The sequence below is a fragment of the Mauremys reevesii genome, linkage group 6 (genome assembly GCF_016161935.1).
Source record: "Mauremys reevesii isolate NIE-2019 linkage group 6, ASM1616193v1, whole genome shotgun sequence".
Taxonomy (NCBI): Eukaryota; Metazoa; Chordata; order Testudines; family Geoemydidae; genus Mauremys; species Mauremys reevesii.
In genome coordinates, this window is record NC_052628.1 from 48,455,287 (window position 1) to 48,472,801 (window position 17,515).

General features: G+C 38.9%; 1 protein-coding gene across 2 annotated transcripts in view; it reads left to right on the forward strand.

Annotated features, from left to right (window-relative positions):
• Positions 1 to 17,515, forward strand: part of RASGRF2 (Ras protein specific guanine nucleotide releasing factor 2) — a 197,798-nt gene that overhangs the window by 66,746 nt on the left and 113,537 nt on the right. For both annotated transcript variants that reach the window (XM_039545903.1, XM_039545904.1), the window contains exons 3-9: positions 1,523 to 1,670; positions 2,590 to 2,679; positions 5,683 to 5,936; positions 7,372 to 7,451; positions 7,955 to 8,148; positions 10,015 to 10,124; positions 12,268 to 12,386. In XM_039545903.1, coding sequence (XP_039401837.1) covers positions 1,523 to 1,670; positions 2,590 to 2,679; positions 5,683 to 5,936; positions 7,372 to 7,451; positions 7,955 to 8,148; positions 10,015 to 10,124; positions 12,268 to 12,386 — 995 coding nt within the window. The remainder of the gene's footprint in view (positions 1 to 1,522; positions 1,671 to 2,589; positions 2,680 to 5,682; positions 5,937 to 7,371; positions 7,452 to 7,954; positions 8,149 to 10,014; positions 10,125 to 12,267; positions 12,387 to 17,515) is intronic.

A 17,515-nucleotide genomic window follows, 5' to 3' on the forward strand; every position in this document is an offset into this window, starting at 1 on the left:
GTACCCTAAAGCTATTCTTTCCATTGTTCAGGTTAATCCCCTTTTTTTCCTTACATATAACATAAACACAGTTGACATTAAACATGGGAGGAGAAAAAAGGATCAGGGCTTAATTTTCATCTCACTTACATGAGCTTTTTATCAATGTAATTCCTTCTGATTCACATAATTGTAAGGGAGAGAGAATTGGGGTCTTATTTATTGCTTCTATTTCAGACACTTTTAACTGCCACAGATGCCTTTTGACACTTAAGAAGAAGACTGAGTACTCTAGGGTCTGCAAAATAAATTATTGAAAACTGAAAAATAGGTGCACTAATACAGATTATTTTTAATGGCTGTATCTCATTTCAACTATTGTTCATTCCACTAATAATATATAGGATGTTTCCTGATTGATTTCCCCAGGAATACAATACGATGATCCATATATTGTGATATTAATTATTGAAAAAAGCCCAGAGCTGTTTGGATGGGTGGTTATTGTTATTCTATTATGATGATGATGATGATGATGATTACGATAATTAAATGATAAAAATAAACACTGTAAAGGGAAGTTTCAACATTTTAAATCCTTTTCATAATCCATTAAGAGAAAAAAATCTTGTTTTATGATGGCTTTGTGAACGCCCTCCAATTAATTTAAATGTGAGCTTTTTTCCAGGTCAGCAATTTAATAGCCATATTCAGTGTTGGTGCCCTCCAGTACATGACTCCACTAATTTTTATTGAATTGACAATTAATAAATATATAAAAAAGAGTAAAGTCAGAGAATATGCATATTTAAAATTTTTCTTTTTATATCAAGTCCCAAAATAAACTAAGAAAAAGTATTCATTATTAAATTATTGTTGCAAAATAAGAGAAGTTTAAACATTAGAAGACATTTAGTCAAAATAACTTGGTACTGCCCTTTCTATCCCATGCCCTTTGTAGACATAACAGTGGAAGGAATGCAGTGCTCAGCATTTTGAGTGAGAGTTCATAGACAGAAATAAATCACGATCAAGTAGAACAACACATACTAAAGATTTAGTGCTCACTCATTCAAGATTTTGTGCAGTCTGGCTATGATCCGGCAAAATACTTAAGCAAGTGCTTTACTTTAAGCACCAGTGCTCTCATTGACTTCAGTGAAAGCCAAGCACATATGTAGGGATTGTTTCTACCATATGGAACCTATGTTGGCACAGCCATGTAGAGACAGCCTACACCAAGAGAAGGAGGTTTCTGTCGGTGCAGGAGTACCATCCTCCCTCTCTGATGGGGCTAACAGAAACCTGCAGTAATGATGATACATACACCTTGTGTAAAAATACAGAATGTTAAAATATAATTACACATTAGAGATTTGGCTGCTTTATGATTAAACTATGAATTATATATTAAGCAAAAGAAACACAATATTGTAAGGCTCTTTTACTCATCACACAAGTTAGGTTTAGTCTATCAATATTATGTAAGAAGATATGGAAGTCAGCATTTGGCTTGTTTACTAATTAATATTTTTCTCCCTAGTTACTCAGACATTCTGATTGAGAGAGAGGTCTTAATGCAGAAGTACATTCATCTAGTTCAAATTGTAGAGACAGAAAAGATTGCAGCCAATCAGCTTCGACATCAACTTGAAGATCAAGACACGGAAATTGAAAGATTAAAATCTGAGGTATTTGCATGCAATCACATTAAATCACACTAAAGTGTCAATGATTTAGTATATTTTAATTACTTTGTTACCTCTATTGCATAATGTCCCCATTCTTGCAATCTTTGTGGACCTATAATAGGTCAGTAAGGAAAATACTCAATAGTCCCGTTAAAAACACTAGGTCAGAACTTTCCTTTTAAAATAAATTACTTAGTGATTATTTAGTTTATTCAGTTGCCTTATTGGCACAGTATTTTAAAAGACCCATCACTTTGTGATTTGGATTCTGCTATTCATATTATTTACTGCGTCTTAACAGAATGCAGTTGAAAAGCATTTGTTTGGTCCTCAACACATTTTTCTCTGGCTTAATTTTTTTGTGATTCAGTATTGTAATCTATACCAGTGTAGTCCGTTCATATAAAATAATGCTTGATTGGATAAGGGATTTTCATAGATTCTAAGGTCAGAAGGGACAATTGTGATCATCTAGTTTAACCTCTTGTATAACGCAGGTCAGAGAATTTCCCAAAAATAATTCCTAGTGCATATCTTTTAGAAAAACATTCAATCTTCATTAAAAAATTCTTAGTGATGGAGAATCCATTGTGGCCAATGGTTAATTACTCTTACCATTAAAAATTTACACCTTATCTCCTGAGGTGATAGAGTCTGGAAGAAGCACTGAGTCTCTGGAAGAGGAAGCACCTCCTCATGCTATTTATGCTTCCTCTGGCTGGAGCAGGAGCATCACTGTTTGTTTCCAGAGAGAGCTGTGTCCAGGCCTCCTCACCCAGAAGGATGTTTGTAATGTTGTACCTGTGTAAGAAGCCCCCAGAAGATCCTTCAAAGAGAATGAAGTGCTACATATTAGATACCGTAACTGAACATTTTTAAAATCTTGAAGAAAACATTAATGGTATTGTTGTTTTGTCAGATTGTAGCTCTCAATAAAACTAAGGAACGAATGCGACCTTATCAAGGCAACCAGGAAGATGAGGATCCAGATATAAAAAAAATTAAAAAGGTAAACTGTCATGTACCCTGCCTGGAGGGAGAAAATGGAGATAAATGCACCTGTATGTGTTTTACTGAACAATTAGTTTTGCTTTCATTGATTGTTTCCTAGTTTCTATACTCAAGTGTAAAGCTGTTCATTTCACCCTGTCTGTATCTAAACCAGTTAAGTTACAGCAGCTTTTAACATTTCCATTGTATGAAAATGGAATATTTAGTTACATATTACTTAATAGGGTAATCTTTATTTGCTTTGTACACGATCATTTTTGTCACAAACTAGTTACATAGATCTAATATTGTCATGACTTCAGAGCGGTTAGGAACATTTGGACTCAAGCAATAGGCTATTTCCTTGCTGATGAAGAAATATGTGACTACTTTATCCACCGTTTGTGCAGTTCTTACAGAACAGGATTCTGAAGAGGGTTGTTTGGTAGCAAAAATAGAGTTCAGCTTATATCTCATTACTGCAAATAATACACCACTTTTGGAAATTCAGAAAACAGTTTGATATTAGTTTTCAGCTTGATCTTTTTGGTTGTAATATCTTCAGGACGCTGTAGACCAACATTCAAAAGGGCCTCAATCCAGTCTTTATTTGGACCTTGTAAACTTAGCATATGCAACAAGTGCATGAGGAGTTTTTAGTATCATTTCCTATGCATGCAGGTAACTGTGCTCTGGAAATGTGCCTTTGGGGGTTGCATATGCAAAATTTTACAGACATACACACAAATTTTGAAATTTTGACTCATGTACTTACCACACCCATTAATGATACATCCTTTGTGTTATGACCATGTTCTTGGGTTTTCACTCAGCCTTTCTGGATGTGGTGGTCCAGGAGTCATTCTGGACTGACTGTGAGTTGGTGCCACTGTGTCTGGGTTTCCCTTGCTACATAAACAGACTTTTATAATGAAAGCTAGCCACAACCTTAAGTACAGAGAGACCACTGCTTTTCTACAGTAAGGTCATACAGTTGCTCAGTAAATACACATCTTGATAGTTGTATTAAATTGGGTTTATTTTTAAACTCATTTCTTGAAAGTAACATGTTCCCATATGAGGTTTTAGATTTCCCTTGGAAGAAGGTGTAACTGCATATTGGGATCAGGACAGGAACAGACTCTAAAGCAGGGGCGGGCAAACTTTTTGGCCTGAGGGCCGCATCGGGTTTCATAAATTGTATGGAGGGCCGGTTAGGGGAGGGGGTCATGGCCCAGCCCCCACCTCCTATCTACCACCCCCCCCCCGGCCAGGACTCCTGCCCCATCCAACTGCCCCATTCCCTGATGGTCCCTCTGGGACCCCTGCCCCATCCACACACACCTGCTCCCTGTCCCCTGACTGCCCCTGGGCCCCTGCCGCCCCATCCAACCCCTCCTCTCATTCCTGACGGCCCTCCCGGGACCCCTGCCCCATCCACACCCCTTCTCCCTGTCCCCGACTGCCCCCAGAACCCCTGCCCCTCACTGCCCCCTGCCACCCCATCCAACCCCCATCCTTCCTGACTATCCCACGGGACCCCTGCCCCATTCAACCCCTGTTCCCCAACCCCTATCCACACCCCTGCCCCCTGACCACCACCCCGGACTCTCCTGCCCTCTATCCAACCCACCCTGCTCCCTGCCTCCTTACCGTGCTGCCTGGAGCACCAGTGGCTGGCAGTGTTACAGCCGCGCCACCCGGCTGGAGCCGGGACATGCCACCACCGCCACCGCGCAGCTCAGAGCACTGGGTCAGGCCGGGCTCTGCAGCTGCACTGCCCAAGGAGCTCACAGCAGAGCCTTGTGCCGGCCCGGCAGTGGAGCGAGCGAGCGAGCTGAGGCTGTGGGCGAGGGGAACAGTGTGGAGGGCCGGGCGAGCGTCTCGGGCTAGAAGCTCGGGGGCTCAGCAGGACGGTCCCGCGGGTCGGATGTGGCCTGCAGGCCATAGTTTGCCCACCCCTGTTCTACACTCACTTGCTATCTTGCGTTTCTTCGGTGCTGCCATTTCTGGTGACTGGTGGTAACTATTTTTCTTTGCTTAATTTTGTTTAGTGGAGAAGCACCTTTTCTGTGACTGGCTCCATCTAGTGTTGAAACTGAGAAGTGCAACAGAGTTGAGCTCAAGCGCCATGTGCGGGCCATATTCAATTATATTTTCAGAATTTGCTGCGGGCCAATAAAAACTGACCCGCGGGCCGCAGTTGGCCCGCGGGCCGTAGTTTGGACACCCCTGCTCTAAAGTCTAAATATGTCCTTTAAGATGGCCAGAATGAGATCTTCTTTCACTAAATCAAAACCACTTTTATCTTGGCTTTCTGCTGCATTCAGTGGAGATTTTCATGTCTCAGAGATGCTTTTTAAGAGTGACAAAAGCCTGCCTTTTTCTCTGGTAGTAGTGTAGTCATGGTTGGTCTGTGGTAGTAGGCAATAGGTATTTATATAGCTCCATATAGATGTGTATGTGCTATGCATACAAATAAGAAAACAATGCATAGCACATACACATCTATGGCATTACTTCAGTGTCACCAAGATCAAAAACTGCCCCAGGTTCCCTTCCATGAGAAGTTTACAGTGCAAGTTAGGCAAACAACAAGATGAGAACTGACCAAAGAGAGACTGAAACAACATAAAACCAGGAGAAAGAGGAAAATGTATTGATAGGAATAACATATACAAGGATATGGCACCTGAGCTTTTGTTAAAATCTACCAGTATATATCTGTGATACTTTTCTAATTTCTAATAGCAAATTTTACTGAACAACTATAGTATTTGCTCTAATAAATGGATATCTTTAAAATGGCAATTATAGAACAGTAAATCATTAGAGAATGCGAGGCCTTGGCAATTAACAAGGGAGTCTGCACAGCATATTCATATATTTTGAAATTAAGGTATATGTGATACAAACAGCTCTTGCCATGATGGAAAACTGGCTTAATTTCTTTGTTTGTTGTTAACTTTTTGAAAGTGCTTCTCATTACTCTCCTTGCTCTTCTGTATTTGATCAATTTTAGGTTCAGAGCTTTATGCGAGGCTGGTTGTGCAGAAGAAAATGGAAGACAATTGTCCAAGATTATATTTGTTCTCCGCATGCAGAAAGCATGAGAAAGAGAAACCAAATAGTTTTTAACATGGTTGAGGCTGAATCTGAATATGTGCATCATCTTTACGTTCTCGTAAACTGTTTTCTCAGGCCTTTAAGAATGGCTGCAAGTTCAAAGAAACCACCTATTAGTCATGATGATGTTAGTAGCATTTTCCTAAACAGGTATTTGATTTTTGTCTACTTCATCACATTGTGCTTCAATTTTACAGTAGTAAAGTTGGTGAATAACATTTTGTCCTGACTTTTATCTTATTCAACCTCACTGAAGTAAATCATGTTTCCTGGGGTGTAAGTCAGAGCACTATCTCTCCCCCTGTTTTAAATTATACCTTTTGACCTATCTGCAGCTACGCATTCTACTTTTTCCTCTGCTGGAGGAGGAAAGTATAACTGTCTCTTCACGATGCACTGGGGAAGAAACTACTCTCTCCTTTCCTTCTTTTTCTCAAGAAAGCAAGACAAAGCTTAGTGCATTCACGTGGTCCTGGTAGACCCTAGGGATGGGCATGCTGAATTTTGTTCTTATTTTCTTTTACCCGCCTAATGAACTTCTTTCTCACTTGCCTGTCTCTCCTGATCAGCTTTCCCTACAAGGAAGAATGATTCTTTGCACCAGACAGCTTGATACTATAGCACTCAGATACTATGGTGACAAACAAGTGCATGAAGAATGGGCAGATAGTCAAAATGAATGAGGAGTGGGGTTGGGTGTATGCTTCTCATAGATTCAATTTTGGTGTCTTGTAAGGCATTTATTAGAGTGCATTTATTAGATCAGTGAGCAACTCCAAGTTTGAAACAGTTGAGACAGTACTGCATAGTACTCTAACTATTGGTTAGTTAGTAACCTAGCTTTCTGACTTTGTTAATTCTGAGAACCAAGTGCTGTTCTAGGACCTTTGAAACATACACAGGCCATACTACTTGATCTTTCATGCTGATTTCCTTGTTCTGAATGTTTCCTCCCTCATGTCTGCAAGTCAAACAGCTAAATTCAGAGGAGGAAATCTTAATTATGAGCAGTTTTTTTAATGTGCCCTGAAAGGTTTCCTTTCAAGACCAAAATGCATTATCAAATAAATAGCTCTAGTGAGTTATATTGTCATTGACCTCATAAGATGGACAGTTTTAAAGCTCACACTGAAGAAGAAAAAAGCAATATGGTATGCTGGCACCATGTAGATTTGAAAAACTACAATAAAGTTCAATATGGATTTCTACGTCTTACTGCTGTGTTTAAGTTAACATAATGCATTGTCCAAAATATTCCTTCAGTTGGTACACCTGCTCAATAAAGTATGTGGAATTTGTTATTTAATAAACAATTTTGATAAAATAGCTGAATATTTGGAATACGTATCTCTGTAATCTGCTATAGGTGTTTTTATAATGATGTAGAACTGTACCTAAAAAAGTTGAATTTTTAGTTATTAAATACTAAAAATAGATGCAATATATTGATATAGAAATGTTGTTTTCCATAATATTGTGATGGCACCTAGTGCAAAAGTACAAATTGGAAAGGATTTTTTTTTAGTGAACTATTAGTTAGAAAATAAGGTTTGAATTTTTTATTCTTTCAATATTTCTTTTTCAGTGAAACTATAATGTTTCTTCATGAAATATTTCATCAAGGATTAAAAGCAAGAATAGCTAATTGGCCTACTTTAATTTTAGGTAAGTTACTATTATTTGTATTCAGACAATGAGATTTTCATGGCACTTTTCACCATTGGGTGACTTTTAAAAAAATTAATTGTCCCTTTTATGTACTATACATTTACAGAACTAACTCTATACATATAATTGTATATGATTATTATGGATTGAGGAAAATTGTGGATGTTAATTTGTTAGTATTTTTTGTGGGGAATACCAAGGCCCTTCAGAGGTACGAGGGCTCCTTTTGAGGTCAGTCTTTGGGAGGACTCTCTTGAATCAGCCTTTACCCAAAGATTAGTCTCGGCATAGTCCCTGAACTTTCCATTATCATTCTGTGGCTACTAAATGGTCAAAATGGTGATGCTTTGTCAGGAGAGGGGACCAAAGTTTGTATGACTTTATGAATATAATGGAAATAAAGCTGATCATAGCAATGCCGCTTCCGTAGAGCGGACAGAATTTTTTGTGTAAGAGATGGATAACCAGAAAAAAAGAGTTGTCTTGATTTTTTTTTCTAGCTGACTTATTTGATATTTTGCTGCCAATGCTGAACATTTATCAAGAATTTGTTCGGAATCATCAGTACAGTCTACAAGTACTGGCAAACTGTAAGCAAAACAGAGATTTTGACAAACTCTTGAAGCAATATGAAGCTAACCCAGCATGTGAGGGGCGAATGCTGGAAACATTCCTTACTTACCCTATGTTTCAGGTAGTCTCTACATTTTTGTGATTGTACATTTGTAAAATTCATTTGCATCATTTATTGTTGCAAAAATTAAGATCTGTTGAAGGTAACTAATTGCTTAATAAAAATATTTGCATGAAAATTAATTTAGTCATTTGTTTATCACATTATTATTCTGATATTGTTTGTATGTGGAGTGATAGTTTAAAAAAAAACCCAGCATGAAGAGATCTGTAGGGAGCCACATACCAGCTGGTGCAAGTTAGAGCAGCCCCAAGGCTGCTGTAATTCAAGCTAGTGCTGGGACCAGGCAGATAATCAAGGAGCAGCAGTTATTAACTCCCTGACAGGACCACCTGCTCTTCAGTGATCAACTTCTGCTAAGTGTGGTGAAGAATCTATCCCAAACAACTTTAAAAAGTGTATTGTACTTCTGCTAACATGTCTTAATCTGATTGGATGAATTATTTTCATCTGTTTGCAAGGTTCTGTAAACCACCAGTCTGGTTGTTTTACAGCAATTGCATTTCGCATAGTTTATATAGTTTTTCAAAAGAAAGTGTTGCTGATATAAAAATACTGACATTTGTGTAATCATGCTAGTTAATAGCCACATCTGCCCAAAGGATTTACTTCTGTTAGCACCTGTAGCATCCTCATTTGCCTTTGCTGAGCTCTCGTTTTTAAATGTTGTAAATTCATTCTGCTGAATTGACTAAAACAGCTGGTGATCCATAAAGGGGATGTTATCTTAATTATTGATTGCTTTATTAGTATATAATATGCAGATTTGCAACCTCTCTGCTTATGAATTTTAGATGTATGGAATGTGAAAGGAAGGCATGCTCTATTGCCTAAGGCCTAAATTTCCAAAAGTGACTAGGGATTTTGGGAGCCTCAGGTTCTGAAACACTTTAAATTAGTCTGATTTTCAGCTGCCACTCTCCAGCCACCCATCTCTGAAGGCAGCGCTGCCACCAGCAGCAGTGCAGAAGGGAGGGTGGCATGGTATTGCCACCCTCCCTTCTGCCAGTGGAGGTGGGTCTAACCTAGCCCCAGGAGGGGCCCATGCTGGGGAAAAGGATGTCCTGTCCCTCCACAGCCTGGTTGGGACTAGCAGCTGGAGCCCGGCACACAATAGGAGCCCCCAGCCAGGGCACTCCCAGCCCTGCTCCTCCCTAGTGCTCAGGGGCTAAAGGGGCTTTGGGCTGTGTGTGTGTGTGTGTGTGTGTGTGTGTGTGTGTGGAGGGGATGACCACAGGTCCCCCCACCCCCAGACCAACCCCGGCATCTTAGACGGTTGCTCACATGTAAAGCTGGCCCTGCCCTCCCCCCAAAAGTGACAACTCCCCCATACCATGCCATCCTCACTTCTGTGCTGGTGCTGGTGGTGATGTGGCCTTCAGTGGTGGGTGCCTCCCCAGCAGCCACTGCTCTCCGGCCGCCCAGCTCAAGGCAGCACAGAAGTAAGGGTGTCAATACTGTGACCCTCCCTACAATAGCTGGATTTCCCAGGGGAGACCAGATTTCACAGTCTGTGATGCGTTTTTCATGGCCATGAATTTAGTAGGGTCCTAAACATGATAAATAGAACTGGTGACCTCAGAAAACTGTAATTTGTTCAAACTGAAAAAATCATACCCAACATAAGAAATCTATACTAGAATATATATATAAAAGCACTTGTATTATTGGAAATTAATAAAAAAATAGACTGACCAATTTGTGATTTTTTTTGAGGATTTTTCCTATACTCAGCATTCCATCTTGAATTGGTAGAGAACTTCAAGATTCTAACTGAGCAGGGACATGGATATTGTCAGTGGGTTGACTAATCTGGTAGAATTATTTATCGTAAAAAATGTTGATACTATATTTAATTTGTTTAAGATTCCTAGATATATTATAACTCTTCATGAACTTCTGGCTCACACACCCCATGAACACGTGGAAAGAAAGAGCCTTGAATTTGCTAAATCTAAACTAGAAGACCTTTCAAGGTAAGATTTTGTTCCATATATATACTAAGCTTGAAAGCTTTTTTTTGCCAAGGCACAGCTAAGATTTTTGCTGGATTTTTTTTCCCCATAACAGTTGCCCAACCTTAGGTATGAGTGAGGCATTTGCCTTTAACTTAAAAAAACAGTATATTTTTCCATATTTCACAAAAATAACAATTTCATAATTAATAATAGAAGTGATCAGGGTCTTGCAAACTTCTCAGTTCTAAATGTGTGTAAATTTTTATAAATATTAATGAAAATACCAATTTTGCCATGTGCTTTTATGTGATGGCAGCTAAAAATGTCCATGTACCCCAAATATTTTAGATACACTGCTTTAGATACACACGTCTGTTAGTCTATAAGGTGCCACAGGATTCTTTGCTGCTTCTACAGAACCAGACTAACACGGCTACCCCTCTGATGCTTGTATATATTTTCAGAATTACTGCTCCCTTGAGATCTTTGCAAAGTGAATCTCTTCCAATGCAACCTGAGACTTTCATAACTGCCTCTCTGCATAAATCTGGGGGTACATTTTGCCATTTTCTCTAGGGAACACAGCATTCTGCTATATACATGGTTAAAGTGCACAAAGTCTAAATTACGGATTTTCCTGAATTTCCCCATGTGACAGTGCCACTATTTTCCAGTCAAAGCAGTTTTTTAGCTGTAAGAAGAGTTTGTTTCACATGTGGAAACTGTCAGCTCCTACTCACTGGACATCAGTGTGGACCAATGGGTTTTCTTTTGCTGTTCCCATTTACTAGGGAGAGAGACCACCCCACTGGCTTCCATGATTTTTTTCTCTCTACCCAGCTGAACTCCATCTACAGCCTGGCTCTTGGGTTTTCTTCAACTTATATTCTGCCTCATTCTCAGGCATATGCCTTCAGCGCCTCATGGAGCACTCAAATAGCCCTGTCTTAAGGCCATTTGAACAGAAGCAGAGTTCCCCTCCCATTTCAGGATAGGCAGAAGAATCTCTTATGGCTAGGTCTGTGGTGGCAGCAGCAGACTCTGCTTCATCCCATGCCTCAGGTGAAGAGTTCACTCCCACCAGCTACTTAGTAGGCAGCCAACATTAGGAGCTCAAGCTGTTGCTCCTCCTCTACTATCAAGACAGGCAGGGCCTATCACAAGAACAAAATACTTGAGACAGATTTAGTCAGATCACTTAATGCACTACTGGAAGGTTCTCAGATATCACAGTGACGAGAATGGTATAAGAACCTATATATAATAGAAGAACTCCCAAGCAGCTTTCTACCAACCCTATTGTCCTTAGTGCTTCACCTCCTACATTAGTAAAAGCTCCAATGGGGAGGACATTTTATGTGGATTGGTGTTTGTCAGCTTTGCAGAGGTTTAGGAGTGTTTGGATGTGTTTACAAGAAGTTTGGATGCTCAGAGGGTGGTGATTTGCCAGACTGGAGTAGGGAGGGCATTCTGACTCTGATTCAGGAATGCATCACTGTTCAGCACAGCACTTAAGCATGTGCCGAAGTGCAATCCTGAATTGGAGCCTCTATGCATAGGGAAAAGGTATAGGGAGCGGAGTGGGAGAAGGAAACAAATAAGGCATTGCGTCTGGCATTGCTGGAGTAAATAAAGGGTGCAAAATGGTCCATGAGAGAAGATCCGAGATACAAATTGGAGCAGAGTTGTGGAAGACCTTGAAGTCACGGACAAGGTGACCTAAATTGAATAGGTAGAGAGGGCCAATGGAGTGCCTATAGTAGGAGGGTGGCTTGATCTGATGGGCAAGAAAGATGGTCTTAGCAGCTGCAGAAAGCTCAAGTAGTTAGCATTAATGAGACTTGGCCAAGATGCGGTCATTCAAGACTTTGGCGAGAGCAGTTTCAGAAGTGAAAGTAGAGTACCTGGACTGCAATGAATCTATGAATGAAGAGAGGAGGTTGGAGCAAGGGTTGTAAAACTTATTTTTCTTGTTAGCAGCTACTTTTATTACTACTTTATGTTGACCAGCAGCTTGTATCAAATACCAAAGTGTAACAGTTCTTGAGGTGAATTCTTGGGGAAACTAGCTATTTTTACATTTACTTTGATAGCAATATATATGAATATTGCAAAATACATTTCAGGGAATTAAAAATCATCTTTGTACTGTGCCTGACAGGGTGATGCATGATGAAGTGAGTGACACAGAAAATATCCGGAAAAATTTAGCCATAGAAAGAATGATAGTAGAAGGTTGTGATATATTACTAGATACCAGCCAAACTTTTATACGTCAAGGTAAGGCTTTTTCTTAATAAATGTGTGTGTGTGTGTGTGTATATATATATATAAAAATAATAATAATAAAAATGTATATTAAAAACAGCAGAATTAATGTTGGCATCATTGGGAAGATGACACTGCTGGTGCCCAACATCACAAGGCTGATGTTGCCCACATACGATAAGTGACAGGTTGCCCCTATGACAAATAGTTTTGGGCTACAGTTGAGCCCCACTTCTGTGCTGTTTTTTTCAGGGGCCATGAAAAACAGCAACACAATAATAGTAAAGCACCCATGGGAAAGTAGCGTACATACAGACTGGACTATCATCTTCAATGGACCAGAAATTATCTACAGCTCCACGGAGAACAGGTCTGTCTGGCCAATTGATGTTGCAATCTCAGATGATGCCAACATTCAGACAAAAACACAAGAGAAGCTAGAAGTACTTGAAGCTTTGTCAAATGGTGGAGAGATTGTGAGGAATGAAAACAGCTGTCTACTGTTCCCATTTTTCATTTGTGCTTCAGGAACAGCTCAAAATGCTGTAATTTAATTTCTTGATAACCTTTGCTGCTGGATGGATACTTCACTGACAAATGGCCGAGAACAGATATTAGAGCATGACAACGTTATATATGTATTTGAGTTTGTGAGGACAAGCATTTTGTTTCACAGAATACCATTTTGGGCTACAGTAAAAGCTCAGTGTACATGGCAGAAACGTTCCTGCAAAAAGAAACTGCTAAGAATCAGCAAACTGCATAAGAGTGCAGATTCACTTGTACATAGCAGCTTGCATCATGAGAGAGAGACACTGCATCCTTTGTATTATTATTTTTGGAAAGAGTTTCCTTTGAGGTTCATGTATAGTAATGATGGACCTAGTGGTAAAATTCCACATAATCTTGACGAAAATAAAACTTTAATATGGCATCTTTTATGGAAAATGTTGGCATCAGGTTGGAATTATCAGCATAGTGGATCTTATATTAATGATAAGCCAATGATATTAAAAGAAACTCAAGAAAAAATTGGTAAATGAAACTTATTTTTTGTTAAACAACTAAATATTTGTAAGTGATTATCTCTGAATCATTAGCTCCAAGCAAGCAGATCTTTATGCTGACCTAGAGATCTGTAGTGCAGGATTTTTGGCTTTTCATATGCATAAGCTTCTTTGTAGTCCAAAAAAGATGATATTCAGGAAAACTTGAGAATGTGATTTAGGTGCATCCTTTAAAATTAAGACTGGTGGCCTGAGGTGTGGACTCACATTAGATGTTTTAGAACTAAATTTGATAGCTGTGAAAAGCACATAAACCCTTTGAATATTGCTCTCTCTCTCTCTCTCTCTCTCTCTCTCTGTGTTTAATAAAATTCTGGAAATCTAATGTATAGTGTCTTTATAATATGTGGCCTTACCAAGTAAATAGGAATAATAACATAAAGATTCTTATTACAACAGTCACTTTGAAATCTGTGTAGGTTTTGGAAGGATTTTTCATAATTAAATATGGAAGTTTGGCATAATTCTATGCTGTTGGTCCCAGGATATTAGCAACAAGGTGGATGAGGGAATATCTTTTATTGTATCAACTTCTGTTGATGAGAGAGACAAGCTTCAGGTGTGGCAGAAGAAGAGCTCTGTATAAGCTCGAAAGCTTGTCTCTCTTACCAATAGAAGCTGGTCCAATAAAAGATATTGCCACACCCAGCCTGCTTGTCTAAAATGCTATGTATGTAAATTTAGGGAAATGTCTGCAAGAAAAATATTAAACAAAATTTATTGGACAAGAAGTTGTATTTTTCATTATATCTAGTGCCAAAAACAGTTGCGAGACATGAACTTCCTTAACTGACACTAGTCTAAGTATTGTGTGAATTAATTATACTGTATAAACCATGTTATTCTTTAGTGTACTTACAATATTTTGGTGTATATATCTGAATGATTTCATCTGTTTCATTAGTAATTGCTCATCTTGTTTTGTTTGTATGCCTAGAAATTTGTCAATAAAAAGTAAATATAATAAACCTACCATGAGAAGAAGTCTTAGTATATTTACTCAGTGGTGTTTTTAATAAGAATTGAATATAACCCATCTTTTTTTTTAAGTAAGCCAATGAAACCCATGATTATTTCTGGAAAAGAATAGTTATTTTGAAAACTGTGCATGATGCAAGAAAATTATCTCACCAAAGACTTGGTTCTGATCTCTGATCTGAAAACTTACATTGTCGCGTATCTTGTAAAATCATTGACTGTGCATGATATTGCATGATAGCAGAGATCAGAAATGAACTGTGGAAACAAAAACAAAAAAAAATCTCCTCATTTCTCTGTATCATTTGGTTTCCTGCTGTTCATGTCATAAAAATAGCCTGTAACAGTTGATGGTAATTGGATCTTTGTTGACAGTCTCAACAGACAGACCAAGGACTGAATGGGTCTGGAGAATGAGCTAGCTTCTCAACCCGTAGAAGTGTTTCCTCCAAATCAATGCTGAATACATTGGCAGAGAATCAAGAGGGAAACTTGTATTGATTCTGGTGGCACAAGACTGTTCATGTTCTCTGGGTGTTCTCCACTGCTTCCAGTCTGGCACCTTTCTCTACACTCTGTCTCACCATTGTTGTCTCCGTCTCCCATTGTTGCCCTCTGCTTTGGTCTATGTGGGCCTGCATGAGACCCTCGTCATGGCTCACAGAGGCAAAGAAGTTCCCCCATTCTATGGCTTCCATACACAGAACCACCAAGAGACATAAGTGTTGGAGAAACCCTTGTTCAAGTCCTTCGTCCCAGGGTGAATGTCACCTTTGTAGACTATAATACGCAATTTAGTTTACTAAAAGGCATTTAAGGACATTCAGATTGGATTTGTGGATAGGTATGGGAGTCAGGAGAACTGGTTCCCGTTCCTGTGTTTGCTTCTGCCACTTCATTGCTATTGTAACTGTAACTTGCTATAGACTCTAGCACCTAGTGGGTCCCAATATGCGTTCTGTTAGTGACTTCTGCCTACAGACTGCTCCAATGCCCATTAAGTGCCATGCTCTTTCCAGGGCCCCCAGATTCCGTGCTTGAGGTCCACTCCTCCCAACCACCCAACTTCCTCTCTTGGCAATACTATGGCAATTTATAACACTCCAGAGCAGGAGAAAGCAGAATTGCATTTGTAAATCAGGCAGCAGCATGCAGACTTAAAGCCTCATTTTAAAAAGAAAAATATGACACTTAGTCTGTCCTGAATTGCAGATACTGTATGTTGTTACAACAATATTTTGGCAATACCAAACCACTTAGTTCAAGTATTTCTGGTTAAAATACCCAAGATTGATCTGAAAATTCTACTGAAGCATGCCACTGAATTAATTTGGGTTAATGAGTGTTCCAAAATTAGCATCACTTATTACAATAGGGAGCTGTCCCAATATGTCTTTTGGTTTTTTTTCCCCTTAAGAGGAAATCTGTAGTGGGAATGTGTGGCAAACAGATGCCCAGCTCCTATTGTTAATAGGAATTCACCAAACAGAAAACTCCAACAGAAATTGGCCTATTTGCTGGATGGGAACCATAGAGTATGTGCTGGGGAACTGACTCAATACATGATTCATATTAAACTGCTGTTTATTTAATCCAGCAAAGTAAGTTCACACATTACTTTATTTCATGTGATATACTACCAGCTCATTATGTTGGTTTCTTAAACAATAACATTTCATATTTCTAGAGGAACACAACTTGTCATTAACAAATACTCTATCTTCAGCCCATTTTGGCATTATTAAATACTGTACTATTCAAAGTATTGTACCCATATCATCAGCAAAAAATGAGTATTTCTAAACCACTTTGTGAATATGAATACTTCTTTAAGCAAAGTGATAACACAAAAAGTATTGACCCTAATGTAGTTGCTTCTGCTCCAGGCAGAATATGGATAAGATGGATACTACTATTAAATCCTAACTTGAATTTTAGGAGCTAAGAAGAACATGTTATAAGCTCTGGAATGGAACATTCCTTCAGAATTTTTTAATTTCAAGCCAAGCCTTGCATAGTGTTTTGGAAGGTGATGGTGGGAGGTGTCAGTGAGTGAATGTCACAATTCAACACAAAAAGCTGGTCTTCTTAGTAGCTTTTCAGCTGGACAGATAGGCAGTTTTGTTTGCCAAAAAAAAAACAACCCCCAAAAAACCCCCACATAATTTTTTTGCTCAGAATTCTAGATGAATCTGCAAAATGTTTCATGAAACTAAAAAATGTTCCATGCCTCTGCAAAACTTCAGAAAGTTGAATTTTATTCCAGTTTTTATTGCAATGGCGAGAATTTTATCATACCCCTCTTGTTTAAACATAAAATAGGCATTAGTGAATACAGTTCTAACTGTCTTTTACCAGTGTGTATTTGACTATGCCTGTTTATAGAAGCTTCCAATGTAATGTAATTAATTTTAAGCTAATATTTATTAACTAAGTGGATAAACTTTTGAGTCAGGTACTGCTCTCAGATACACATAAGGAGTTGTACATTTGATCCATAAGAAAAAAATTGACTCCACAAAGGTCACAAATGGGTGACACAAATGGTGGTGTAAGTTGGGTGTCTTGTGAAAGTTGGTCAGAAAACAGGTTAAAGATGTTGCAAGTGGCATAGTAATGTAACTTTTACCAGTGTGAAATGTTGTGGTGATCTGATTCAGACACTGGCATAACAGGATGCAGTCTCTATTGAATTCGATGGTAGTTGTGTCTGCAGACAGTAGGCTTCAGTTTGGCCCAGGAGGGCTGAGAATTGTGCAAAGTAAACTAAAGGAGAAGAAGCCCACCTTATTTACACTCCTCTGTCAGTTGCTTTTTCAACTGTACCCTATCCCTACCCTCCTCCGTCTCCTTGATGTTTAAATTACTCATTTTGCAAAGATACTAAATACCAAATTAGTGCAAATTGTTCTACATTGTCACCTAATCTCCATTATCTGACCAAGTGACACATGATTGTAACTTAAAGTGCCCATGAATTTTTCCAAGAAACCTCCCTGGCAGGAGCACAAGCATTATTGCTGGTTGGATTTGGCTGAATATGATCCTAATGGGAGTAAAGAAATAGGGTTGCAATTATTGTTGGTATTAAGAGGT